This window comes from Leishmania major, chromosome 33 (assembly GCF_000002725.2).
Source record: "Leishmania major strain Friedlin complete genome, chromosome 33".
Taxonomy (NCBI): domain Eukaryota; phylum Euglenozoa; class Kinetoplastea; order Trypanosomatida; family Trypanosomatidae; genus Leishmania; species Leishmania major.
The window spans coordinates 748,735-775,000 of record NC_007285.2 but is presented as its reverse complement, the minus strand read 5'-3'; the positions used below and the strand labels follow the sequence as shown (position 1 = coordinate 775,000).

The following is a 26,266-nucleotide window of genomic DNA, read 5'->3' as shown; positions in this document are numbered from 1 at the left end:
TGCAACGAAGCATTTTTTTCTGCCTGTATGTACTCTTGGTGGCTAAAGTTTTTCACGCAGCTCCCTTGGCAAGTGAGAAATCTGTGGCGTCGGCATACGAGAGGGACCGCCTCATCGCAGCGAATCGCGACAGCAAGTCGGAGTGGAAGGCGTCAGCAGCATCCTCGGAGCAAAAGCGCAGAAACGACCGGCCACCCTCTTTGTCGTCCTCAAAAACCTCGACGGCCGACGAGCGTGCCATTTGAGAAATCTCGCGCCGGTCGGGTTCCGCCACGCCCTTCCAATACACAACCAAGTAACCGTTGGATGCAGCAAATCTAGCGCCCACGGTGGAGACAGCAGAGGTGTACTTGTGTCTCACATAGGACCGCCTCGCAAAAGCGTCAATGCCGTTTTCGTGGATCCATCCGACATCGATAATACCACTGTTCTCAGGCTCTTTCGCCAGTCGCGAGAGAGACGCGTAGCAAACCGCACAGTTCATTGGCTCCGAGAAGAAGACAACAGTAGCGTGGTTGCCGTCGGTGAGCTCAAAGCTGTGAACCACGCTCGTCTTGCCGAATTTCTCAAATGTGGCGCACAGCTTCTCGGGAGCTAGCGCCGTGGCGTGGTAGACGACCACGCCGTGGGTGTCTCCTAGTTGAACCGCAAGCGGCCTCCCCTGCATCACTGATTTAACGCTCAATGCAAGTTGTGCATGTGAGAGGCCCAAGTAATTAGAGCAGCTGGCACTTAAATCAGAGAGCAGAGCAAAGGGAAGGAGAGATGGAGGTAGAGAATCATACGTGCAGTAAACTCTTCTCTTGACATCGGTGCCGCTGTTCGATGCTCTGTGAGCGTGGACCAGGGTTTACACCAGTCCTGCACTGCCCAGATGCCGATCGAGAAATGCAATAGGGTGCCTTGTTGCTTTTGTCAAGGATAGACTTCTTACCTTCAAGAGTAGTACAAGACTCTAGGAAAAGCGATGGAACACAGAGCGAGGGGGAAGAAGGAATCCAGTGCCGGGGGGAAGCCGGACTAGGAGGTGCAAAAGAACAAGTCAGCAGTGCGGCTGCCTCGCTCTGTAAGCCACTCAAATCTGAAAAGGGCGATGCCGTCAGACCCGAACCCCAGCATAAGAGAAGTTTTGGCGGCTAGCTTCGTCATTCGCGTGCAGAGGCGTGCGTACTCTTGCAAATCAGTGCAGCGCGCCGACCCCTCCAGACGCTTGGATACGCCATCGCACTCATCCAGCAAGAGCTGCAGCGATGAGGTGACAGTGCTCGTTTTCATGCCCAGCTCGCACACCGTCGACGAAACGCGTCGAAGAAACACGTCACATCGCTCGTCGTCCCCAGCACAGACGGAACGGACAATCTCGCCAAAGTTTCGAACGTCGGCAATGGTGTACAGAACCCCCACATCGTGATCAACCAGAAGCTTCGGTCCGAGGTCGTGGAGCGCTCCAACCTGTGCTACTTGCACGCCTGTGTCGTCTTCCTTTTTCTGATAGAGAAGGACACATGAGAGATCGTCAGCAACCTCGAGAGTGATGGGAGAAAGGCCGCTGAAGCAGCTGAGAACACTAGTGAAAAAAATAGCGTTCACAGCCCACGAAGTTGCGTACGGTTCCACTGCAGCAATCTTTTGCGGCCTCTCAGACTCATCGGCAAAGTCTACCGTGGTGTAGCTGAATGGAGGGATGTTGACGGTGGAAACCTGCAGCACGGTGCGTCGGCCTTCACGCCTCAGCTTGAACTTTACCGTGTCATCGAACTGCAGCAGATACTGAGTGACAAAGAGAAACTCGGCACCGCATGGAAACTGGAATGCCATCTTGCAGCGCGGAGCAGCCTGATGGCTATTGCAGATGCATGTAAGCACAGCAAAAACGAGAAAAAAGCCAGCAGCAGAGAAAAAGAGGGAGAGGAAACGTGGCGTTGGGCAATAGAAGAGCTGTTAACCTCATTGAAAGCCTTTGGAAGTGCTTGGTGTGCAGCAGCACTCTCTTTTGTGGCAAGCTTCACCAGCAAAGGTGGGGTGTCGCGTTATTCTTCTTTCGAGCGTTTCTCGGTCGAGATGAAAAAGATTTCGATCGAAACATAGTAAACTTGTAAAGCAGCATCTGTGAGGCTATTTTTCGAAATCTCCATGAGTCAGCCCCTACGGCCGGCTTCAAGACATCCCCTTCAGATCGAACCCTTCATAAAGGCGCGCCAAGGCACTGTCAGCTCCCTCCAGCACCGCCAGCGCTGCTACTTTCAGTTTTAAGTCTTCTCGCGCCCTCTCGATCTCGTTGTCGCACTGCTGCAAGCGCCATTCAAAGTACTTTAGCGTATCAGTGTGGCTCAGCTCGCACAACACAAACGTAGAGCCGCCGCTCAGTATCCATAAGTCCTCCTCGGGCCGTGCTGTTAATATTTTTCGCTGAGCCTCGCGATACTGGTTCTTTCGGCGGTCGAGATCGACGAGGTATTGTTTGGCCTCTGTAACCTCCTCCACCGCAATCTCGATATCTACCCGCTCCGCGTTGAGATCCTTTTCCATCTTTTGTGCGGGGAAAGTGCGTCACCTCAGATAAGCACAAGAACTGATGTGACAAGATGAAAGGCGAGAAAGGAGAAGAGCAAGGAAGCATGAAAGCGAAACCTGACGAGAAATGCGTACGGGGAGAAAAGACGTACACGAAGGCTCTACATCCGGCACGCATGGCCACCACTGATAGCTCGACAGTAGATGCACACGCAAGTGCTCAGGGTCAGACAGCACTCGCGCCGAGCAAGGGACTCCGCGGGCCCGACGCTGCTTGAAAGTACATGTTGATTATCTCTGGCGCCGTTCCTTTCACGTGTTAAAGTCAGTAGAGAAATTCCTACAGCCTGTTATATGTGAAATGGAATAAAGTTAGATTTTGACAAAGAGAAAACGATCGAGCCACCGCGACTACACTCATCTGTGCTCGTCTGATGTGTAGGGCCTACGATATCGGTTGCCTACTCTTGCTTGATCTCACCACAGTCAGTGACCGTGATGGGCTGGCGGGTAGCACCAGATTGGCTGCCCTGAGTCTCCACCTTCATGATGACGTCATAGCCCTTGGTGACCTGGCCGAACACGACATGCTTCCCGTCCAGCCAGTCGGTGGGAGCGGTGCAGATGAAGAATTGAGAGCCGTTTGTGTTGGGGCCGGCATTAGCCATTGACAGCGTGCCCGGGCCAAAATGCCTTCCGGCACGTCCGGCAAAGGACTCATCAGGAAACTTGTGACCGTAGATGGACTCGCCACCGGTGCCGTTGCCGGCAGTGAAATCGCCACCCTGGCACATGAACTGTGGTATAACGCGGTGGAAACGGCTTCCCTTGAACCAGAGAGGCTTGCCAGAGCGGCCAACACCCTTCTCACCGGTGCAAAGCGCGCGGAAGTTCTCGGCCGTCTTCGGCACGACGTCCTTGAAGAGCTCCATCTCGACACGCCCTGCCGGCTGCGATCCGATAGAGATGTCGAAGAACACGATGGGGTTATTCGAGTTGATCGGGTAGAACGGAATCCTGCGCTCAGCGCTTAGAAAGGTACGGCGAAGCATTTTTGGAGGGAGGGACACTTTCAGTGAACAAGATCTCAAGAAATAGGATATCACCAGTGCTTCTGAGTGCATGTGTGTGTACGCGTACGCGCAAGAGGAAATGCAGGTGTAGAGAGTCAGTATGAGCGACAAGTGCAAGAAAAGGCATGTTTTCCCTCCGACATGCCCGCTCCGCCATTACAGCATGGGCGGAAGGGGCACGCTAGCCCCGGCCCGTCACAGGCCCCCATCGCGTGGCGCGAAGCAGCGCTAGAGACACACGCATCACAGTCATGCGCCGACGCAGCCATCTCAGCACGGACCCTGCATCAGCCTCTACCAGCCCCTTCTACGCACGCAGCCCCACCGCTGCCCCAACTATGCCGACAGCCACCCGGCGCATCCCTCGGCGTGGCTCAGGCGCCCCACAGCAGGAGGCAGTGAGGGCCGGGCGGGTCGCAGTCGAGTCGCGCTGACACTCCGCCCATGTAGCATGGATGGCGCAACCCGGTGGACAGTCGCGGGTCGCTCCGACGCGGCGCCATCCACGACCTGACCGCCGCCATCAGCAGCGATGCAGCGCTCTGACTTCCCCACGTCGTAGGCGTCTGACCCTGCCACCACCAGATGCGGTGCGGCATTGGCGGGGGATAGGGGCTGCCTGGCTTCTCCCCCGCACAGGTCGGGGGTACTGGACCCTGATATCACGCGCCGAGGTGCACCCCTTTCATCCGGGTACAATAAGAGGAACACCAGGCAAAGAAAAAAGAAGCATCAAACACCTCCGTTAGTGTCAATCACTTGTAGACCGAAGCCCTCGCAGCGCTGTCGTGAATGCGCGTAGCAGAAGGCAGCGAGACACACAATAAAAATGGGCGCGGTACATGAACAACCTCCTGATTTCTCTGAGCGTTTCACTAAGGCACCGAGAACCTCAGCCTATGTACATTCCACAAATGAGCGTGAGAAAACAGGAACCACGTGACACCTAGTCCTTGGCTTCCAGGTAGCTTAGAACGTCTTGACAGTAACCCCTCTCTGCGTGTCGTTCAAGCGCGGACCGAGTTAAATCAACAACAATATGCGGTGAAATATCACCCAACCTTTTCAAGGCCTCTGCCAGAGAAGGCCGGATGCCGATCGTCTCCTCCGTGTCATCCAGGTAGACGAGCATCTTCTTCGCGAGGGGCACTACCTGTGCCGATACCTCATCGACTATAAGTGGTGACGCCCCCCAGTTGTCGGCAAGAAGCCGGGTCAGCTCGTTGGAAGTACGCAGGCGGATGGCATCGTTTGAATCGTCGAAGCGCAGAAGCACGGATTGAATTATCTCATGCGCTGCACCTTTGACCATGGGCAAGCGGCAGACCTCAAAAAGAACCGACATGCAAACAAGTCGCATTTCACCGTCATCAGCGTCGGAAGCTGCACACCAGGAGTTTATGACCGTAGTAGATAAAGCGTTGCTATTTTTCACCAGCTCCGCCTGTAGGGCATCGCAGTACACAGGGTCGAGGAGAGCGCACAGGCAGTTCACAGCCACTTTACGGAAGAGGTGAGCGGTGTTGCCCGGTTGAAAGGCCGACAACGGGAGGACAACGGCGCGCAGAAGTTCGCTGGTTTCGCTTGGCGCAAAGGCGCCTGTTCTGCGCCAGAGAAGCTGTTCCAGAACAGTAAAGTAGCGCAGCTCCTCTGTGACTTTGACTGCAAAATTTATGTCCGTCAGTCGTGATTCAAAAATGTCTGTGAGCACTCCGCCGAGTGTGTCAATGCCGTCCGCATTCAGTACCAGGTCACTGAAAGCGCTGACCGGAAGCGCCGCCCTGTAGCGAAACAGTAACCGCCCTGCATGCAGGCTATAGATACCAGTAATTGATCCCGTCACTAGTGTCGACAGCATCGTGATTGTCTCGCCGGCCTTCAGCTGAAGCGCGGGTATCTCAGTGCTCTTGATACGCAATAAAGAGTAAAGAATAATAGAATCCAGCGTTCTCTGCTTTGGGTCGTGGAGCACTTCGTTGGGGAGAGGATGCTCCGGGGAGGCGATGAACCCCTTAGCCACAAAGACTGGAATGACTTTCTGAAGAGTCTCGAGAAGCGCACCCAGTAGATGCTCGTTCTCACACTCGATCAAATCACTTGTCGTCAGCGCTTGAATAATTCGGCTAGAGTGAGTCGGTGTCAGCTTCTCCTTCGAACCTTCGATAAGGTACGCCAGCGCTTGAAGAATCGAGCACTTGACTGTCACAGCTGCAGTCGAAAACAGCGTCGGCATCGGCCCGCACGCATCGTCGAGAGAAGTGAGCACCACCATTTTGTTGCGCGACCTTTCGATAACAGATACATCCTCGTAAGGGTCAGCGTTTGCGGCCGGCTTCGCGATAAGAAACGGTAAGTACTGTTCAGGGACCAGGAACTTCCCCAGTATCTCAACACAAAATGTCGCTTCCTGCCTGACCTCGACGTTTTCGTCAGCAAACGCTTTGTACACAGCGCTGAGGATACGCTCGGTAAACTGCACGCAGGACTTCTCACAGTAGTAGATAGTTGTCCACAACAACTTCAGCGCTACCACCTTGCGATTATTCGTGGAGAAAGGAATCATCCAGTCGACAGCGGTGATGTCCCTTAGAATCTTGTCGAGGAAAGCCCGAACGGCCTCGGCGACGACGTAGCGAGTGCCCAGGCTGGGGCGGCTATGAAAGAGGTCGCAACACTCTGCTGAAGGTGCCGTGAACGTCATGGAGGGATACTCGGCATCGCCGTACCACTCAATATCCTTCATAGTGATGCGCCTGTTCGCCATATCGATCCGGTTGTCCTCGTTGTCGATCATATAAAGCTGCCCGACTCGCTCCAAAATTTTGCGCGCCATGTTGCGAACAGCATCAAATGAATCAGTCACAAGAAGCATGAGATGTGGTAGGTATTTTGCGTGCATCTCCAGCCGCTCCTTGACGTCCAGCAACGCGCATGACAAAACTGAGAGGGCTGCTAGGCGAACTGGCTCACTGTGATCGTTGCAGAGGACAAACAGCTCCGACGCCATTGTCCTGTTCTCTGGCTCGTCCTTTCCGTCTCTCAGTACCTCAGAGGCTCCGCATCGAAACAAAACAGCCAGCGTTTGGGCCGCCTCGCACCGTACAGCACTGTGCTTGTGTAGAAGACACGAGTCTTTCAGAGCTTTTGCCAGCGGTGTACTAATCACCTTTACTTGCTTGGGCTCGATGGAGCACAGTTGGCAAGCTGCCTTGCACGCTTCCTTCTTGAGCTCTGGGAAAGGGTCACGAAAGCAGTTCTCCAGCAGTACCAGAAAAAAGTCAATGTAGTTCCGCGGTCCGATATCGTGTGGAAAGCACGTCATGCAGGCTGTCCCGAGTCGAAGAAGAAGAAGCCTGATCTCTTCGCTCTCTTCAGCAACTGGCACGATCCCAATGCGCGTGACAACAGAAGGAAGAACCCAGTCCAAAACGCTCGCGTCTTGGCCGGGTAGGAGCTCGATTGTTATCCGCGCCGCCTCTTCTCGTGAGCGCTCCGAGGTGTCCTCAAATCCCTTTAGACATGACCGAATAATTGAAAACTCGTCGTCTTTTGACAGATTCCCCCTCTGTGCTTTGACAAACTCGTGTATTTTCTTGTATGCTGCGCACCTCTTCATTTTGTTCGAGTCCTGTAACTCGTTGAGGTACTTGGGAAGCAGATCCATTGTTCCTGAGATACTTGACCGATGACTGTTAGGAAAAAAAGATGTCCCTCAATTAGTTCGGAAAGAGAAACAGAGCGCAAGTTTTGAAGCAGACTTTACTTTTGCAACAACTCATTTCGTCTGCAGTTCGCAACAGAAGCGATCAGCATGGAGGCAATGTCGTCAGCGCAAGGCGACGAATGGCTACGGGTTTTCCCGTCACCCTGAGACCGTCCACGTAGGAAGCAGTACGCAAAGGGAAAAGATCCTCTCTTTTTCTTTCGTCTTTTAAGCGCGATAAAGGAGATACCTCCCACACTGAGAAACAGTACACCACGTCGACATGAATGCTACACTAGCTCGCTAAAATAGGGAGAAAAAAATAGCAGTACGTGTGAATTAAAAGCCGGCAGCACCCGTGTCCTCAAGCAGTCCTACTGAAGAAAATCATTGAAGTGCATTTTACAACAAAAAGTTTGAGTTTTGCTGCTGCGATATAGAAAAAATTGCTGGCATCCAGCACACGCTGGGTGATTACAAACTCGTCCGCCTGGTGCCTTTCTAGTCACCGCAAACTCTCTTAGAACTACCGTTGAGGCCCTCCAGTTCTGTGAAGTTCCCAATCTCAGCATGGATGCTAAAAAGGAAGCCATCATTTGTCTGCCTGCGTTTCTATCGGAAGCCCTGTCAAATCTTACTACATGATCAAGCTTTCGGATGAATCCCATGAAAACCCCATCCCGAAAACCTTGAGCCAGTCCAGGATGAGCTCCGCATTTGTTGAATCGTACGTGGCGATAAGAGCAACAGAAAAGAGTCTAGGGGAGCAGGTGAAGTCACCCTTCTCAATATGGTGTCCCACACAGCTCGGAAAGGCTGAAGAACCCACAAGACGTCATCACGTTTTCCAAGGTAGTGAGGCGCATGGAACGCTTGCTTCTCAGCCCCCTTCAAACGCACGTACATAGTCCTCAGCCCAAGCAGACTCGGAAAACAGTCCTCATTACCCAAAGTCTCCTGAATCACGAGCAGGCTCGACTTCACGGCGTGAAGTCACTTCTCATTCGCCGACAACATACCGAGATCCAAACCTGAATGACCCTTGAGGTGCCTTGCTCCGGCCTCGACAGAAAGATCGCACCCTGCAGCATGCACGTCGAGCAAAGGGGAAGTGGCCAGATGCTGTCCAGAATGAAGATGACGCTGCGCTCCCGTGCAGCCGCAGTAAGCCCGGGCACATCTTGGGTCTCGAATGTCTCCAAGCCATGAGACTCCGGAAAAGGCGCAGCAGTCTTCAGGGACTTTGAAAGTAGCGGCCGCAGCTACCTTGATGTGCTTAGTGGTTTGCAGTAGCGGGTATTGATTCCCGTGTAGCTGAGAAAGCTGTCATAGAGGCTCTGAGTCGGAAGATACGGTGTCGAGCACCACTATACCATCACCGTACCCCACAGCCAAAACAAAAGCGTGCGCGACCGCAGCTATTCCAGGCAACCGAATGGCGGCGCCTGCGCCGGCACCGCCTATCAGCGCTGTCGACTCACTTTGCAGATTTACCACGGTGGCATTTCCGTGTGCAGAGTACACGAAGACCGCCCGCAAGCTTAGAACGTTGTCCAGAGTCTTGTATAGTATCGCCGAGCCACGGGAAACTGGATGCTTAAGAATTCGTGCTGCTCACCTGGGCGGTGGGTGAAGCTACCCAGCACTGTCTCTACGCTCCTGTTTTCGCTTTCAGGGTTTGTGCAGGTCTTTGCTGCTTCTCGAACTCTAACAAGTAGAGATCGGCACACATAGGATGTGTGGTTCAAGGACGAGCACTTTCCACTGCAAAGAGAAGCGCCCATTGTTTCATCACGCACAAGGAAAAGTACGCTCCAGTCGCTGGGGGTCTGGCTGCGAATGCATCCTACTCAGAAACAGCGAAGAAGTATGATAGACCGGCTCCCTCGGGTGCTTCCATGATACCGAGATACCCGTGGTTCCCCAGCGATAATCACCCCCTGAAACACGTGTTCTCCGGTGAGTGAAGCTCGATAAAGGGCATCATTCATATCAGCAGAAAACCACACAACATCACCAGTTGACCACCTCCTTCATAGTACGGATTCTCAGTGTACACCCACTACCGCCCCGCACTTAAAAGCTTGACTGAAAGAGACGTCTCTTCACCCATCGCCTACCGTTTCAAACACTAAAAAAGCCTGCAGTTTCCCCATCCTTTCCGCCCAATGATCACCGACGGCGTCTGATACCCCTACCTCTTCATCCGTCCCCTTGCCAAGAAGCGGCACGTAAAACTCAGAAACTACTTCCCACTTCATCCCTCACCAGTCATCTTCACCTCCCGTCCGTTTTTCTAACTGCACAAAAAAGATATCTCTTCCACCCCCCCCCCGACATGCCCGCTCTGCTATTACAGCATGGGCGGAAGGGGCACGCTAGCCCCGGCCCGTCACAGGCCCCCATCGCGTGGCGCGAAGCAGCGCTAGAGACACACGCATCACAGCCATGCGCCGACGCAGCCATCTCAGCACGGACCCTGCATCAGCCTCTACCAGCCCCTTCTATGCACGCAGCCCCACCGCTGCCCCAACTATGCCGACAGCCACCCGGCGCATCCCTCGGCGTGGCTCAGGCGCCCCACAGCAGGAGGCAGTGAGGGCCGGGCGGGTCGCAGTCGAGTCGCGCTGACACTCCGCCCATATAGCATGGATGGCGCAACCCGGTGGACAGTCGCGGGTCGCTCCGACGCGGCGCCATCCACGACCTGACCGCTGCCATCAGCAGCGATGCATCGCTCTGACTTCCCCACGTCGTAGGCGTCTGACCCTGCCACCACCAGATGCGGTGCGGCATTGGCGGGGGATAGGGGCTGCCTGGCTTCTCCCCCGCACAGGGCGGGGGTACTGGACCCTGATGCCGCATTCCGGCGCCCCCCCCCCAGCTACAAGGGATCATGGGGCAACGCCGCTCAAATGGTAGGTGCCGCGAACTCCGTCTACCAGCAGCCATTTTTCTTCTGCAAGCCTTCAGACCTTTTATTTAATAAAGCAAAAAATGCCTATCGAGCTTTCCTTCTGCAAGCCATAGCATTTTTCGGTAAGGTGAACTGCCTGCGCGCGCTCCAAAGAGAATTCCGCTCTCAAAGAAGCAAAGGGCGCTATGGGCATGACACCGCTGATGACCAGTTCACTTTTAGATCGGCCCAATGTCTAACAGGTTGGCCGTTGAGCACCAGATGCTAAGAAAAAAAAAAGAGTTAGGAGATGCGAACCAAAAACACAACAAAACGCCCCATCTTGTTTTTGCTCCCAAGGTGCAAAACCGCCATGCCCACCGCGACGCAGCACACCAACGAAAGTCGAAAGAAGGCATAAAGGTTTCCCCAAACGGAAATCGCGCTTTCCAAGCCGCTGCACGCTCAATCAAAGTCTGCAAAAACGGCCTTAACCCAGCGACAAAAGGAGAGAACCCGTGTAAAGCCGGGGCCCCCTATCATGTTCCTATGAACAAACAAAACACCAAGTGCTGGTGGAAGAAGGCGTGGAAAACAAACAAAATTGAATCACAACCGTACTCAAGTTTTAGTTTTCCCTACGAAGTCTTTCGCAGATTCCCGATCCCAGTTTTGGTGACCCTGTACCCCACAGGCGCTTCAAATGTCGTTTTCTTTTTTGATTTCTGGCTAGCTCAAAACGCTGTGGCGTTTTTGAAAAGGTCCACAGCAGCAAAATGTGCAACAAAGAGGTTTGTTTTCCCAACGGCAAAAGATGATGGAGATGTTGGAGCTTTGTTCCAAGATACGTTGCTCGTTTCCACTATTTTATGTTTTTGCTCAACAAATCAGCATTTTTTCCGAATGAACTGGGGCTCTCATTTTACCAAAGCTAGTTTATGCCAAATAAGGCGCTGGCACGCTTAATGGTAATGGAAAAGTTTTTTTAGTAGTCAAAAGAGCATTAGAAGGGGCTGGGCAAGAGCCATTTCAGTTTTCTGTCTTGGCGCGCTTTATTTCTCCGTTTTTGACCGCCCGCCGGCCTAAAATGAACAAAAAATAGAACCCATTATTATTGGGGTTGTGTATGGTGCCCAGTATGGCCTTGTGCCATTTGCTTATCCGAAAGCGCCGATCTGATGAAAAAGACGGCGATAAACAAATATTGGCGATACTCTATCGGAACTTGAATAATCCGAAAATGCCTGCGGAACTTGGCCTACCGGGGGCTTCCCGTAACAGCCAGCCCCCCGAAAAGCAAGGCGGCGTTGGCGCGCGGGCTCTGTTTGTGGTTTTGGGTGGGCGTCTTTGGGACACATCGAACACCCCCTGTGGAAACAAGCCGGCGGGTTGGGGTCTGTGGGCGGCCCGTCGGGGCCGCAGGAAAAATCGCCGCGCCGCCTGCGGGGGTGTGGCAGAACAAAGTCACCCGGGGCGTTCCCCCCGCTTTCCGCCGCCCTTCTTGGGAAGACACGTCTTCTTTCTGCGTCGCGAACCGGTTTTCGCCCCAGTAAACGCCTGCCCTCTCCCGCTTTCCTGCCGGCATCAATTTATGTAAACGTGAGTTTGGTGAAACTGGGAAGCCGCCGCTCTAGCCAGGTTTTCGCAAGCGTTCTTTTTTTAGAAATTTATCCGCTGATGGCGTATCCCTGCGGCGCTTTTTTTGTGAGAGGGGGGGGGGGAAGGCACAAGCACGAAACGGCAGAAGAGCCGGGAGATGCCATGAGGCTCGTGCGGGTTTGTGTTTTCCTTCTAGGCGCGCTGGAAATTTCTTTCCTTGGGGTGTCTTGGATTGCTGCTACGCTTTGCGTCCTTATATCGTTTCAACTTTCAGCGGCGTGTTGGTCATCGGTTTTGGTTGTTGCGCAGCCGCTTTCCCTATTTTCTGTTTTTTCCTTGCTTTTCCACGATCGGGTCTTTGCTTTTGTTGTTCCCGCAAGGTCGGGTGTTCTGTGTGGGGTCTTCTGCGATATGGTTTCCCCAGCGTTTTTTTTTGTGGGTCCGGTTCGTGGGCGCCGTGCTTGCTCTTGGAATGGGTGGGCATGCGCGCGTCGCGGTTTTCCTTTGGGGCTTTTTTCTTGATCAGCCCACCAGCCCCCGCCCGCCCCAATGAAAAAGGGGGTCCTTTTGCAAAGCCATCCGTTTTCTTTCTGCTAGGCGGTTTCCTTGCTCAGAGCGTTTGGGATGTCATTACCTATGTGTTTTCCAGGGTTGCTTTTGATCTGGGAGTCAGTTGTTGTGCATTTTCGCGCATTTTTGTGTGGGTTTATCGCGCGGCCACTTTCGCGGCGTTCCCTGGCCTTTCCCTTTTATCTGTGTTTTGACATATTTTAGCCCGTATCCAATGACGCCCCTTTTGGCCTTTTTCAAAGGTTCTCCGTGTCGTGCCTTTTCCTTTGCCTTGCTCTCGGCCGGCTCGGGTTTCGTTCTGGTGCTCCTGTTCTGTTCGCTTTTGGGTTGTGGGCCCTCCCTGCGTGCGCGGGCCGCCGGGGCCAGTTTTGGCAAAAGCTTTTTCCAACCCCACCCCAAAAAACGATTCCCCGCATTCTGCTTTCTTTTCCTCGTCAACAGCTCCCTCTGGTATTTTTTGTCTGCATTTGTGCTGTCTAGCAGGCCCATGTTCTTTTTAACCTCTAAAGCTTGCCTCTCAGGCTTTGGGTGTGGGTCGTGTTTTCGCCTTTCCGCCTCGTGGGCACCCTTTTTCCGTCTGCTGAAAATCCCGGCTTGTTCTCGGAACGGCTTCCCCGGGGGCTCCCTTTGCGGCTTCCCTTATTGCGGCGTTCGCTCGTCGTTTTCTCGTCCTTTTCTGGGGGGTTGGGGCTGGGGTTTTTGCTTGGTGCCTCGGGGTTTTGGGGGGGGGGGCGCCTGGCGTCCTTCCCAGTGGAAAGGGCGGGGGTGCCCCGGCCCCCCACCCGCGCCGGGGTGCCCTTTCCCGGAGGCCCAGGGCTAGTGGGGTCGGGCGAGAAGGGGGCGGTGGCAGAGCCAACACCCACCAGCCCCTTGGGCGCCTAGCGATGGGAATAGGGCAGGGCACGGCGTTTCACCCAAGTGTGGTTTTGCGTAAACGCAGCCAAAATGGCGGAAGCAGAAGGGAATGGGGCGAAAAGTGGCAACAGACGGGGCCTCCTGTGGGGTCGTGGGGCGTGGAATGTGCGGCTGGTGGTGGGCGAGCCCGGCGTCGGTTGCCGTCCCTGAGCGGCAAAGCGCTGGCCATTTCGTGCGCTAACAGGCCGCGTTTGAGCCGTCGGTGAGGCGCCGCCCCTTCCGTTTATGAGTCTGTGTTTTGTTTGTATGGTTGATAAAGCTATCGCATTTACACAAGGATAGCCTAAGGTGAAAGCACCAGAAAAGGAGAGGGTCAGCGGGGCTGCTGGGCACCACTGTCACTTGGGAGTGTGGCTGAAGTGCTCGGCGACAACGCGGCTGATGGCGAACGTGAGTCCTTTAGCGTATTCGATGTGCAGAAACTCATTGGGGCCGTGCGCGTTGCTCTTTGGACCGAGGACGCCGGTGACAACGAACTGCGCTTGCGGGTATGCTTTGAGGAGCATGGAGATGAATGGGATCGAGGCGCCCATGCCCTGGAATGCGAGCGGGTTGCCGTACGCCATCTTGCTGCCCTCATTGAGCGCGGTCACGAGCCACGGCTTCAGCTCTGGGGTCGCGCAGCCATCGCCGGGAACCTCGGGCTCAAACCACACCTTAGCGCCATACGGCGGGTTGGCCACAAGCACCTTGGCCATGGCCTGGGTAGCTTTCTCCGCGTCCACCAGCGGCGGCACGCGGAGGGACAGCTTCAGCGAGGTGTGCGTCCGGATTACGTTGCCGGCAATCTGTGGCTCCGGCAGGTTGGACCCTGTCACGGTGAGGCTCGGCTTCCAGAAGTTTCGCAGCGCCAGCTCCACATTGTCGCCTGGCTCTGCCGACACGCCGTCGGCCATGGCAAACTGCTCCTTGAACGGCACGGCCTTCATCGATTCCATGGACTTGACAACGTAGTCGGGAATCTCGCAGTAGGCCTCAGGGAAGAGCACCTTTCCGGTCTTTGAATCCTCGACGCGGTCCAGCAGTTCACGTGCAATGCGGAACGTGTCCGGCACGACGCCGCCGGCGACGCCACTGTGCATGCTCTCCGTCAGCGTCTGCACGTTCAGCACACCACCCGTCACACCACGCAACGACGTCGTGAGCCATACCTGCGAGTAGTTGAGACAGGCGCTGTCTAGGCAGATCATCAAATCCACGTTGCCGATGCGCTCCTTGCAGCGCTCCATGTAGTAGTCCAGGTCGAAGCTGCCAGACTCTTCGCACGCTTCAATGACCACGATCACTCGACCGTGCGGAATGCCGTGGCGCTGCAACACCGAGACGGACGTGATGGCCGAAAAGAGCGCGTAGCCGTCGTCAGCGCCGCCGCGGCCGTACAGCTTGCCATCGCGCACGACCGCCTTGTGGGGGTCAAGGCCTTCGCCCCACGGGTGGAGAGGCGGCTGCTTATCCATGTGGCCGTACATGAGCAGGGTGTTCTTGGTCGGCTCCGTCCCGGCGATCTCGACGAGGAGGAACGGCGTCCTTCCCTCGACCTCCATCAACTCGTAGCTGAGGCCCAGCAGGTTCTGCCCCTTCATCCAGTTGATCAGAATGGTAAAGGCCTTCGTTAAGAGTCCGTTCGTTGCCCACTGGGGGTCGAAGTCGGGGCTCTGGTTCGGCACTTCAATGTAGGCGGCCAGCGCAGGAATGATGGAGGCGTCCCACTCGGCCTCCACGGCCTTTCGAATCACAGCCCAGTGACAGTCGCTCATGACTACAAAATAAATGTGTGTTGGTGTGCACGCTACGGAATCGAGAGAGAGAGAGTAAAAACACAGCACGGGGCAGGTAACTGCAGTGTGTGAGAGGCGGCGATCTGCACAGGAGAGGGAGCACACAGGGGAGAAGAAAGAATGCCGAGTGTTGGCGCAGTCGATTTCGTGCGTATGCGTGTGTGGCATCGGGGTCGGCTTTGCATGTGGGCGGAGGTTGGCCGTGCAAGCCGCAGCGTATACGCCACCCCCCAAACGAAAAAACGCTGCGGCGTTGCCGAAAGCGACGCGCCTGCCGTGTTTTTTTGTTTCATTCCTGCAGCGCACCTACTGCTGGCGGACGCCGCCTTCTTCACAAGCAATGCTCGCATGCAGGAGCGCAAGCGCGGTGTGTTTGTAGAAACAGCCCGTCAGTGTATGTGACAAACCGGCAAAGGTGCACCTGTGTGTATGTTTGTGTGTGTCACTGCTCCATTTTTTACGCTTGCGAGTCACGCAGGTCCTCCACCGCGGCCAACTCCGAAACAAAGTTAGCCAGAGACACGCGCGCTGGGAGCGTGCAATGAATGGCGAGGCAACGGGACCCATGATAGTTTGTCGTGCTTGCGCCGCCCAGCAACGACGATCCATCCGCCGAAGCCACGGTCATGAGACCAGCAGGCAGGCGATCCGTGAGCGCGCGACCACGCTTACTTAGCGGCCACACACACGCGCGCGGCCCGCGTGACTTGGCAGCGTAGTCGCGAGCTACTGCTGTCTGACTCGCCAGATCCCAGTCCGTGGCGAGGGCAAAAACGGTGGCATTGCTCTCCAGGGCTGCCTTGGGGCGGTCAAATGCAGGGCCCACGGACGGCTCCGGGAAGGATCGGCACCACGGCCGAGTGGCGCGAGGGTAGCCGGTCGCCTCTACCAAGAGCGGGCGAAACACTGTTTCGTTTGTCTGCGCGACGGCAGGCAGGGATGTGTGTGATTGGCACGGCCGCTGTGACGGGTGCAGGGACAAATGGCGACGACGGTCATGGGTAAAGCCTAGCTGCGCTTCGATGACGGCCAGGCTCTCACACCCCTCGAATTCGCTGCTGGCGTCCAAGACAAGCGGTAAAGCGATGTCATGAACGCTGTAGCGAGCTGCCTGTGCCTGGCTGTACACCGCCGTTACCGGCGCGCTCAGTGCCACCGGTGCGAGGGCTGCTGACGTCGCACCACTGTCTTCTGCTTCCTCCAGCTGGAAGACAAAGTCTCCAGGCTTCGGTGCCGCCGCGAGCAGAACGTCACGACATCCGCCCGTCGCCGCCACGAGTTCCTGAAGCCGGTGGCTCGCAACCACATTCCATACCAGATCGCTCTTCGCGCAAACCATGCGTCGCTGCGTAGCCGCTGGTACCTCGTGAATCCACCACGCCTGCCACACCCCTTCGCGGTCCTCGCCACGGCACAAGAGCTGCAACGCGCGCGCAAGCCAAGGTGGTACCTCCGTGCTTGCCTCAGCTACGGTTTCCACCTCGAGGCAGGCCATCATGACAGCCGCATCCGCGTAGCGGCGCTTCGCCAGGGCCTCCGTGACGTGGTAGGTGCGGAAGAAAGGGACAGCGGCTGCACCGAAGTGATGCGGGGAAAAGTAGTTCGGGACGCACATGGCGCACGCCAGGGAGGTATGGTCGAGGCGGTTCACAGGCCCTCCACGCTGCTCAAAGCCGCGCAGGAGGAGGGCGTACTGCAGCCGCCTCGGCGACTCATCGAGCACCTGCGACGCGGTGTGCTGCTCCCCGCAAGCGTCTGTGCGGCACGCAAGGAGCTGGAGGGCAACCCTTGGCGTCCCTCTCACGAGGTTGATCTGTACAATAGCGCGGGCGGCGTGCAGACAGTGTTGCACGGCGTCTTCAACGCCGCAAGGCTGCGTCGACGCCGGTAGTGCCACACGAACGCTGCAAGCCTGCACAACAACGTGCTCATCATTCTCTGGCATGCGAATGTTGACGCTGACGTCGTGCGCGGAGATAAGTCCTTCGCTGGCTTCCACGATGTCTGCAATGGCCGCTGCCAGGGAAACGCCGCGACGGTACAGCACGAAGTGCAGGTGCACAGTGGATGGAGAAGAGGTGAGACACGACTCCAGCGACTCACGGAAGGATGCGGGAGTCGAAAAGCAGGGCGGAGTTCGCTTTGCCTTGGCTGCTGCTGCCGAGGTGTCGGGGTTGCCCTCCGCCCCTTTGCCCTCTGCAGGACTTGCGCGGCTTCCGACTTCCTCAGGCCGCGTCGCGTGCGTGAAGGTGACGACTGCGCCATTGGACAGAACCTCGTTCACCTGTACATCACTCGTGTAGCGGAGGAAACAGCGATGAAGCTGTCGACGCCGTCGATGTGCGTGTTTTGTCGCGGCAGCGGCGGAGTGAAGGCGCGCTGCAATCCCAGCGCTTTCACGCGCCGCTGATGTCAGGGCCCAGAGTCTCGGCGACGTGGGACGTGAGGTTGTACGCGTGTCCGCTGAATTCTGCACATAACGTTCACGGCACACATCCACAGCGCGGCGAAGAAGTGCCACCGCCTGCGCTGCGGTTACTTGGTGCTCGTCATTGTTGCCGGCATCCCCCTTGTCTCTTGCCGCAGCTGCAGATTCTTGAAGGTAGCGAGCAAGCTGACGCGCGATGCAGAGAGTGTCCGCGATCGCAAGCCGAGCGGCGATCCGCTGAACAAGTGCCCGATCGAGTGTTGGGTTGTAGCTGCGCACAGCTGCCTCGAGTTCGCTGCGGCTCGCACCACCAGTCCGTTGCACAGGCGGTTGTGGCAGACACCTAGCGGTGTCATTGACGGCCAATTGGGCCGCAGACTGCGAGGCCAATGCTTGATGCTGAAAGGACGCCAAGGAGCTTTCGAAGGCGGTCTTGGCGGCGTGAATGAACTGGGCGAGGGTTGGTGACACGGCAGTAGGGGTGTTCATGGTGTGTTCATACAGCCGTGGCAATTCGCTCAGCGATTGCTTGTGAGCGTGCTGGTTCTCTTGCTGCCGCTCTGTGTACCGCTGCAGGTCTGGAATGAGGTACCGGGGTGTGTGCGAGTGCTCCGCCTCACCGTCCGTGGCAGCGCGGCTCATAAAGGTTTGCCTTGGCACGTGCCGATGCGCGCGCTCCATCGCCGCCACGACGCCGCCAGTGTTGCACCAACGGGCTGTACATTTCATGACAGCTGCCGGATATGTGGATACGTGAGCTACGGAGGAGGAAAGGATAGGAGAGGGGAGAGGGCAACTGAACAATCGAAAGGGACCCAGACAACAGTAACACCAACAACGGCAGTAGTGCGCCGCAAAGAAAAACGTTGTACTGCATCGTGTGACAGGGGGGGGGAGGAAGAAGGGGGAGGGACACAAGGCGTGCCGAGCCTCTGCCCCACAACTCTTTTGTTCGTGCACCAGCACGCGTGCACACGGCGACTGTGACACCCACGCGCCTTTTCTAGGCGCACCGCTTTGAGTGCACTCGTTTTTCTCCCTGTTGGAGCCACACCACAATTGCTCAGCGTCGCTCCCGTTGTTCTCTGCTCGTTTGATTGCCGGCCGCAGTCGCTTCTTCTCGTACGTTTTCCCACGTACGCCTCTTTTGTTAACATATATTTCCTTCTGAAGTCGCCGGTTTTTCTACCTCAGGAGGAGGGAAGTAGCCATGTCATAGTCCCCACACTAACCCGTACCGACCATAATGGGTGTGGTGGTGGTGGTGGTGGTGGGGGTTGAAAGGATGAGGGACGCATTGGGCATCCGTCTTCTTGCGTGTGAAAAGAGACGTCGATAGGAGGGGGGGGGAATGATTGTCTTTGTGGTTATCGTTCTTGCGGTTATTCCCATGAACGGTCGAGAAAAGGAAGAGAGAAGCGAGATCAGGGAAGACAGCTCATCCAGAAAGAAAATAGAAAATATGCGGATCTCTTTTTTTTTCCTCTCTCTGTGTGTGTGTGTGTGTGTGTGCACGTGTCGTTGCTGCGCTTGCTCTTGTGCGATGTATGACCGAGCCCCTTTTCTTGCTGTTACCACACAAGTGGTTGTGCATCATTCGTTTCATTCTCACGATCGTGGTCCCAGCTCGCCGCCACCGCTGCGAAAAAAAAAGCAAACACATCTCTACGACTTCCGCGGTTGCTCCACGCGTTTCTTACTCCCTGCTGGTGCGCAGCTTCGACTCTTTCCTCAGACGCAGATGATCGCCGTTCATGTGAGCAAAGCGGGTGATGATCTCTGCGAAAATCTGGAAGTCGAGCACCTTGGTGATGATGCGGATGATCATGCACGTGCTGCCCTGATCCAACACAGTGAGACGACCCGCAGAGGCAAAGATCTGCTCCGCAATGTTCATCGGAGAGATGGCAGATTTCTGGGCCGTCTTGAGCGAGTCGAGCGCCGGTCCCTCGTTCTTGTAAAAGTTCGTGTTCACTGGGGACGGATGGATGACGACGACATCGATGCCAAGGTCATGGTTCTCAGCCGCAATGGTGGTGGCGAAGTTCGTGAGGAAGGCTTTGGAGGGACTGTACATGGTGGCCGTTGGGCCAGGCAGGTAGCACGCGGCGGACGAGGTGAAGGTGATGAGACCCTTCGACTTGCGCTTGATCATCTTGCGCAGGAAGTGGTGCGTGATGGGCACGGCGCATCCGGCGTTGCACTCCAGATTGCAGCGCAGGCGCTCGAGATCAGTGTCCGCGAAGAGGCCGGTGCAGATGTAGCCGGCATTGTTGAAGACGAGGCCGACCTCGATGTCATCCGTCTGGCTGGTGATGTCCTTCATGTAGGCGTAGTCTTTGGCAGAAAGGCTGACGCCGACCTTTCGGAACTGCACATGCGGATACTTTTTCTGCAGCTCTGCGAACGTGTCGGCGAGCATCTTGTCATCCAGGGCCACAAGCACGACGTTGATGCCCTGACTAGCTAGCTTCTCAGCAATTGCCTTGCCAATACCACTACTGGAACCGGTCACGAGGCCCCAGTGCGTCTTGTACTTCTTTCCCAAGTCCTGCGGGAAGCGCAGGGCAATCTGCTGCGCCACTATGGCGACAAGGTACGTTAGGACGCTTAAAGGGCCGACCCATCCGCAGATGTACCACACCACAGCCCAAATCCAGGTGTAGATGTAGATCATCTTGCCGCTTCCGAGGTGCACCAGGGTAGGAATGAGAGAGAGAGTGAGGGATCGAGGATGGTGGTAGTTATGGTGGGCGAGGGGGGGGGGGAGCAAAGAAGTAACGCGGGAAAAAAGAGAACAAAAGGCGAATAAAGAATGAAGTTCGAAAAACACAAAGCAAAAGAGTGAAATGGCGGCAGGTATGCGGTCGACGAGATCTGTGCGAGGTTAGGTGGAGGAGGGGTGAGTGTGAGGAAAAGGACGGAGTTGGACAGGACAGGCCATTGACACGCCTGTAAGCCGTGTTACGCAGTTTCCCTCCTCTCCCCAAAAAAGGCAGGGCGAAGGGAGAAAGAGAGTGGTAACGGTACAGCCGCACACCCACCAACACATACGGACGAGCTGATGAGAAGGTGATGCGGAATGTCACGGAAGACGTCCTCTAGAGTCGCTCGTGAGCATCTGCACAACGAAAGAGCAACACATGTGATGTCCCTCAGTGCCTGTGCACTTTTTGCTTCTTGAAGAGCCAAAGGAGGGCATACACACACACAGGCGTGCGAGCACAGCGATGCAAGAATGGTCTAGAGGGGAGGTGGAGGTGCGGTCAGGTGGGAGGACTGTGCAAAGCCTCGCAGTCACAAAGTGCCTGTGTGGTGAAAGCAGCGAAGGAACACTCATAGAGGTGGAGAGAAGAGGGGCTGCGGAATTCTGAACGGGTGGGAGGAGGAGGGGGATATTGAGGGAGAGCCAGCAGCGGAAAGATAAGCGTCGGCAAAATCACGAACAAAAACACGGGAGCCAACGTGCGCATGAGATGCGTAAGTGTCGCAGTGAGGGGGGGGGGGGTAGGAAGAGGAGGGTCGAGGCAGAGAAGGGATGCCAAGAGCAAGGGGCACAAAACTCTTTTTCGCTTATTGCGTCTCTACTCTCACTTCGTCGCATAAGTACACACACCCATGCACGTGGAGAGCCGCCGTTATTCCATAGGCACAACAGCAAGGGCTCCCACCACAACGGCACACACGCAGACACTTACGCGCACGGGGGGTGAAGCAAGGAGCAACACAGAGGTGCAAAGAATCAGTTTGCATTTGTTCAACAGTGCAAGAGAAGCAGCCGGAGCAGAAGGACCCTCCTCCCTTCCCCCCCCCCCCCCCCACACAATCGAGCAGTTTTCTCGCCTGCCTTCACGGAGCGGAAAGAACAAAGCAGAAAAGCATTGTGTACTTGGATGTGCTACCCGCCCCACCTGCAGCCGCCGCCGCCGCTGCAGTGCTGCTGTGGTAACGCAGTTCAAACGCAAAGAACTCGCCGGGCAAGTGATCAGTTGCGTCATTGCTGCTGTCGCGCTTCCCTCCCTTGGTGACGTAGTGCTCGTGGCGGGGAAGATAGTGTACTGCGGAGGTGGTCACGTCGCTACGCGCCACGAACACCGAGACGACACCCTCCTTAGCGAGAAGGGGCGGCAAGCACACAGAAAACGCGTATGGGTAGCCGACCCGCGGCAGCAGTGTCTTGTCGCTGTGGTAAAACAGCACCTGCTGAAGGCCGCAACCGAAGATGTGGGTTGTGCCGGAGCTTGTGAGGCACACCACGATGTCGTGCACCGCCTCTGTCAAGTGCTGGTACTGTCGGCTTAGTGCCTCACTGACGTGAGCAGGCGCGTTGTTGTCGTTACTGCCGCATCGCTCGTGGGTATATGCCGTCGGGGCCGCGGCGTTCCGCATCAAGGGGTGAGCCTGAGGCACGGCGACGATGGCGAGCGAGACGGTGTCGACGACGGCGGGCAGGTGGCCTCGATCAAGGGTGAGCCGGTTGGTCATCTTGTCGTCACCGACGAAGTCCAGCACCCGGATGCGCATGCCCTGCTCACTCATTGTTACGCCGCTTTTGCCGTCTTCGGTGATGGCGACCGCGCGCAGCGGTGCCTGGTGAAGCACCTTGTCGACCATCCGATGTGTGTCGCCATAGCCTTGCCGGTAGGGGCTGCCGAGGCGGTGCGTGTAACCGTCGTGCGTGGCTTCCTCGAAGGAGGCAGCCGTCAGCACCGACTTCTTGAAGGTCAGCAGACGAACCTCACCCCTCCTCTCCCCCGGTAAGAGGATGCGCAGACGCTGCACCGCCATTCCAGCCCCGTTTGAGAGCGTCGGGGTCGCCGCAATAGCAATCATGTCCTTCAAGTATGCGTTGCTGCTGGGCGGGTACACGGGCAAGGTGTAGAGCGGGTTTAGGTGGTGGTCGAACACATGAAGGGTGTGGGAGCCGACAATTTTGGGATCCCCAGACGCCGCTGCAATCACGGCATGAGGGCAAAAGTTCAATCCCACCACTGTCGGCGGGCACTCCACAAAGGCCAGCGTGTTGACTGTGGTGGCTGTTGCTGCTGAGCTGTTCGCAAAAACCGAAACGCGCCACCGCTCACACCAATGCGCAACCGCCGCATCTTCCTCCGGTGGCCATGGCTTGCAGCGCGGCGCGGGCGGTGCGGCGCCTGCCACCCCAGCCGATGGCGGCGGCGCGGAGGGTGCATAGAAGTCCGGCGGTGCTTGTAGACTGATGTCCGCGAGCTGTATTCGCGCTGCTGCACTGCGTCGCTGAACCCCGGTGAAGGCTACGAGACTGGACTGCTTGTACAGGCTCAGCAACCCCACTCCGCCATACACCGCGCAGCGGCAAACTTCTTGCACCATTGAGTTGTGTGCATCTGCGCCCAGGAGACCTGCAGCTTCAGCGGAGTGGGCGAGGGTGCTCTGAGAAGCCGAGGCACCACTCAGGCTGCTGAAGAGAGGCTCGGTGCTGTAGATGAGGAACCCGTCTGTTGTGCCCACACCAATGTTCCGACCTGAAGCTGACCATGTCACACACGTGACGGTGTGAAAGTCAAACGGGAGAGAGGGAACGGCAGGTGCGAGAACGGTCGCTGCCGCCTTTTTCTTCCCGGCCTCTGGTGCCGCTTGGTTCGTCATGGGAGATGACGCCATCGTTGGTGCAGGGCAGGGCGCAAGCAACAGGTGTCGGGGAGGCCGACGGCACGACTCTAGAAGGTGCACGAGCACTGTGATTGCGCTCAAAACAAGAAGAAGTAGTGTAGGCGCCGTGCGCACTGCGAAGGAGGAAGAGGGAGAGACCAAAGAAAATTGAGAAACAGATAGGAGGTAGCGCAAGGGACCGCTCGTCGAAAACAAGGAAGCCATGAAAGGAAGAGTCACAGACCACAAAACCTACCCGTCCTGTAGTTGAACGCAGGAGCTGAAATACAGCAGCCGCCACCGCCTCAGCACAAGTGAAGCGCCGGGCGTTATCGTCATTGTCTTCAGAGAGCGCGCGTGACTTTAAATGTTGTGTATCCACCGACGCCATACCGGTAAAAAAAAAGTTGCTCGTAGGCTTTCCCTTCATGCCACTTGCAGGGTAAGCGTGCTCACGCTACATATATATATATATACACATGTACATATATATATATGTATTGTGTTATCTGTGAAGTAATCGCATGAGGATGCGCATTGCCCCATCGCCGCACAGCCTTTATTCTCACTCGCACTTCTGTTAACCTTTTTTTTTGCGTGCACTATGAAGCACACCAGGGGTTTTGGCCATGTCCAAGGAGCATCTCCTTGAGGAAAGTACACAGTGGGGATGCGAAGCAGTGAAACGTAAGGATCGAGAGAGACACGTCTTTCACTGAAGCTCTACTCCAGTGGCATTGTTGTTCCGAGACAAACCCCGCGAAACATCCGCACTGTTTCGCGAACGCACGCACTCTGCATGCTGCTTCAGCGAACCGAAAAGGACTGACGGATGTTCTCTTCTCGATGCGACATCCGCCGCACCGCGTCACTGCAGCCTTTGCGCGCCTGCTCGTGAACGGTCGCTGCTGAGGATGCCCCAGAGACCGCAGATGGGGACTGGCAACGCGCAGCGTGTCGCCGTTGCAGTGAGGCTTTCATGCACGACTGCTCGTGCAGCGAGGAGACCGAAAGACTGCGGAGGCGAGCATGCTCAGTTGTAGGTGAGAGAACCCGGACAGCGACTGGGGCGGTCTTGCTTGCTGACGCGTTCGTGCCCGATTTCAGCTGCCGTCGCCAGTTCAACATGTGCGTACAGTAGGCGAGTCGTGCGGTGGTGTCTTCACACAAGCAGCCCAATGACAGCCACCGAGGCGGTAATACACATGACGCTGTCGAGTGATCCGATACGTTCGTGCTTGCGGATGATGCTTCGCGAGCTGGCCGGTACCGCGCCTGCCGGTAGCGAGGGAGATCGCACAAGAGGTCCCACTCTTGGGTAGGCGAGAGAACGCACACGTGTTGCAGCTGATTCGCAGGAAGACACAACGTGCCGTTGCAACGTTCCACCGCATCGCGCTGCAGTTGAAGGAGCTGGTCCACCGACTGCAGAAGTGCTTGGCGGGCCTGTCGCTCCTGAAGGGTGAAGGCGACTGTTTCATTACCGCTGCTGCCCGCCCCACTGTGGTCACCAGCACCGGCGCCAGCTGCTGCTGATGGCCGCCAGTACGCACTTTGCTTCACCACCCACAAAGAGGAGAATGGGAGAATAGCCGTCGGCACTGCTGTGGCGTCGTGGGCTGCGCGGGTGACGTCCGTCGTACCAGAGGAGGCGCGAATTTCCTCCATCCACAGGCGCAAGTGATTTCCACCCAACAGCGGCTCCGTCAAAAATTCTGGTGTGCATAGCTCCAGGGGTGGCGAAGCGGCCTCACACTCTGGAGCATTTGCCGGGGCGGCAGCGGAGAAGAGGGAGTCGCGATGCCACCACCAGCGATATGTCGGAAGCGGAGATGACGACGTTGTGGCTGTTTGCACCTCCGTCCAGTGACGGGCAAACAAGCTGCTGAGCAGCAGTGCATCGATGCTCTGCTTTGCATGCTGCGAGCGTGCTTCTCGTATCTCAGCTTGTTCTGAACTCTCCCCCATCGTGCTTTCCTCACGGGTAGCAGACGTGGCGCAGGCAGGTGCCGGCTCGAGCGAGTGCCAGTGCTTGCGCGCTTGAACGTAAAGTGCGAACCAGTCTCCGTACGGGACGTGAGTGATGTCACGATGCGGACTTGAGAGAAGCTGAGCTGAGAATCGCGAAACAAAAGCGTCATGAAGGAATGGGGCCTGGCTTGTGGTGGTAAAGGATGCAGCAGCAGAGTTGAAGGTGAGCGAGGACGTCGTCGCGTGTCGGGCTGAGCACTGAGGGTTTGATGTCCTCATGCCATCGGCAACCTTGCCGCTCCGCACGCTTCGCCACAAACCTCCTCGCTTGGGGAAGCCCAGCAAACGCCTACACAAGGCCCGACACTGCATTACTAGTAAGGAAACAAAGAAAATAGTACGAGCAAAGACCGCACGCTGGGTAGCGCCAGTGTGCTGCTGTCCGTCAACGCGTGGTTTGTGCAGCAAGAGAGGAACCGGAATTTATTGAGCTCAAGAAAGTAAAGGGTCCGTTTGATGCGAAGCAAGAGGCCGCGAGGGAGCCGGTAGTAAGATTCGTGCTGGTGCTCGGGCCGGAGGCTTAGAAACGCCTGCACACACGCAGAGGCGTACATCCATACATTGATGCCTATGCTTCACCACACTTGGACGAGGAGGGATGAGTATCTTGCAGTTGCGAGCCGTCACCTTTCGCGTTCTCCACACCGATGAGCATTTCGGTCGAGAGAGTGCAGGAGTTGACAATTCGGGAGGAGGGCGGTCCCTCGTCAACCGTTGCCGCTTCCGCTTTTCCCTCATTATTATTATTATTATCTTTTTTTGCTCCTTTTCACGACGCACAGGCAGAGGGGGTGGGGCGCCCACCACCCGCTGGAGGGTCCACCTTTGTTTGTAGCGCTCCTTTTTCGTTGCCAGCCGGTGCCCGGGGAAGGGGGTGACGCATATTGCCTTCGCACTAATGGACATTGTACAGGTAGATACCATGCCATCGTGTCGAGAGGGGGAGGGGTCGGGGTGGGGTGGTGGACGCGCCGCAACAGAGGCGCAAACACAGACACACGCCAACTCACACGCGTAGAAAGAAATACAGCAGAGGATGGCTGGAGTGGATACGTTTTCCCTCATCGCCCTATATGCTTCATTCGGATTTTTTCTTCCGGTAGAGTTCCCCACTGCCGATGTCGATGG

The 26,266-nt window shown here is 56.4% G+C and overlaps 10 protein-coding genes across 10 annotated transcripts; all 10 read right to left on the bottom strand.

The window, feature by feature from the left end:
- Nucleotides 1-52: 52 nt before the first annotated feature.
- LMJF_33_1660 (conserved hypothetical protein) lies at nt 53-667 on the bottom strand (the record flags this gene model as incomplete). Its single annotated transcript, XM_001685875.1, has 1 exon — nt 53-667. One exon carries the CDS (start codon nt 665-667, stop codon nt 53-55), a length of 615 nt encoding a protein of 204 aa, XP_001685927.1.
- A 353-nt stretch (nt 668-1,020) lies between these two features.
- On the bottom strand, nt 1,021-1,818 carry LMJF_33_1650 (conserved hypothetical protein; the record flags this gene model as incomplete). The annotated part of the gene is made up of 1 exon (XM_001685874.1): nt 1,021-1,818. The coding sequence occupies one exon, from the start codon at nt 1,816-1,818 to the stop codon at nt 1,021-1,023; it is 798 nt and encodes a 265-aa protein (XP_001685926.1).
- Nucleotides 1,819-2,157: 339 nt separating this feature from the next.
- LMJF_33_1640 (conserved hypothetical protein) lies at nt 2,158-2,529 on the bottom strand (the record flags this gene model as incomplete). The annotated part of the gene is made up of 1 exon (XM_001685873.1): nt 2,158-2,529. One exon carries the CDS (start codon nt 2,527-2,529, stop codon nt 2,158-2,160), a length of 372 nt encoding a protein of 123 aa, XP_001685925.1.
- Nucleotides 2,530-2,975: 446 nt separating this feature from the next.
- On the bottom strand, nt 2,976-3,638 carry CYP4 (putative cyclophilin 4; the record flags this gene model as incomplete). Its single annotated transcript, XM_001685872.1, has 1 exon — nt 2,976-3,638. The coding sequence occupies one exon, from the start codon at nt 3,636-3,638 to the stop codon at nt 2,976-2,978; it is 663 nt and encodes a 220-aa protein (XP_001685924.1).
- An 895-nt stretch (nt 3,639-4,533) lies between these two features.
- On the bottom strand, nt 4,534-7,251 carry LMJF_33_1620 (conserved hypothetical protein; the record flags this gene model as incomplete). Its single annotated transcript, XM_001685871.1, has 1 exon — nt 4,534-7,251. The coding sequence occupies one exon, from the start codon at nt 7,249-7,251 to the stop codon at nt 4,534-4,536; it is 2,718 nt and encodes a 905-aa protein (XP_001685923.1).
- Nucleotides 7,252-13,608: 6,357 nt separating this feature from the next.
- LMJF_33_1610 (putative peptidase M20/M25/M40) lies at nt 13,609-15,027 on the bottom strand (the record flags this gene model as incomplete). Its single annotated transcript, XM_001685870.1, has 1 exon — nt 13,609-15,027. One exon carries the CDS (start codon nt 15,025-15,027, stop codon nt 13,609-13,611), a length of 1,419 nt encoding a protein of 472 aa, XP_001685922.1.
- Nucleotides 15,028-15,505: 478 nt separating this feature from the next.
- LMJF_33_1600 (conserved hypothetical protein) lies at nt 15,506-18,205 on the bottom strand (the record flags this gene model as incomplete). The annotated part of the gene is made up of 1 exon (XM_001685869.1): nt 15,506-18,205. One exon carries the CDS (start codon nt 18,203-18,205, stop codon nt 15,506-15,508), a length of 2,700 nt encoding a protein of 899 aa, XP_001685921.1.
- Nucleotides 18,206-19,172: 967 nt separating this feature from the next.
- Nucleotides 19,173-20,153, bottom strand: LMJF_33_1590 (conserved hypothetical protein; the record flags this gene model as incomplete). The annotated part of the gene is made up of 1 exon (XM_001685868.1): nt 19,173-20,153. The coding sequence occupies one exon, from the start codon at nt 20,151-20,153 to the stop codon at nt 19,173-19,175; it is 981 nt and encodes a 326-aa protein (XP_001685920.1).
- A 1,172-nt stretch (nt 20,154-21,325) lies between these two features.
- Nucleotides 21,326-22,309, bottom strand: LMJF_33_1580 (conserved hypothetical protein; the record flags this gene model as incomplete). Its single annotated transcript, XM_001685867.1, has 1 exon — nt 21,326-22,309. The coding sequence occupies one exon, from the start codon at nt 22,307-22,309 to the stop codon at nt 21,326-21,328; it is 984 nt and encodes a 327-aa protein (XP_001685919.1).
- A 1,605-nt stretch (nt 22,310-23,914) lies between these two features.
- Nucleotides 23,915-25,450, bottom strand: LMJF_33_1575 (conserved hypothetical protein; the record flags this gene model as incomplete). The annotated part of the gene is made up of 1 exon (XM_001685866.1): nt 23,915-25,450. The coding sequence occupies one exon, from the start codon at nt 25,448-25,450 to the stop codon at nt 23,915-23,917; it is 1,536 nt and encodes a 511-aa protein (XP_001685918.1).
- Nucleotides 25,451-26,266: the final 816 nt, after the last annotated feature.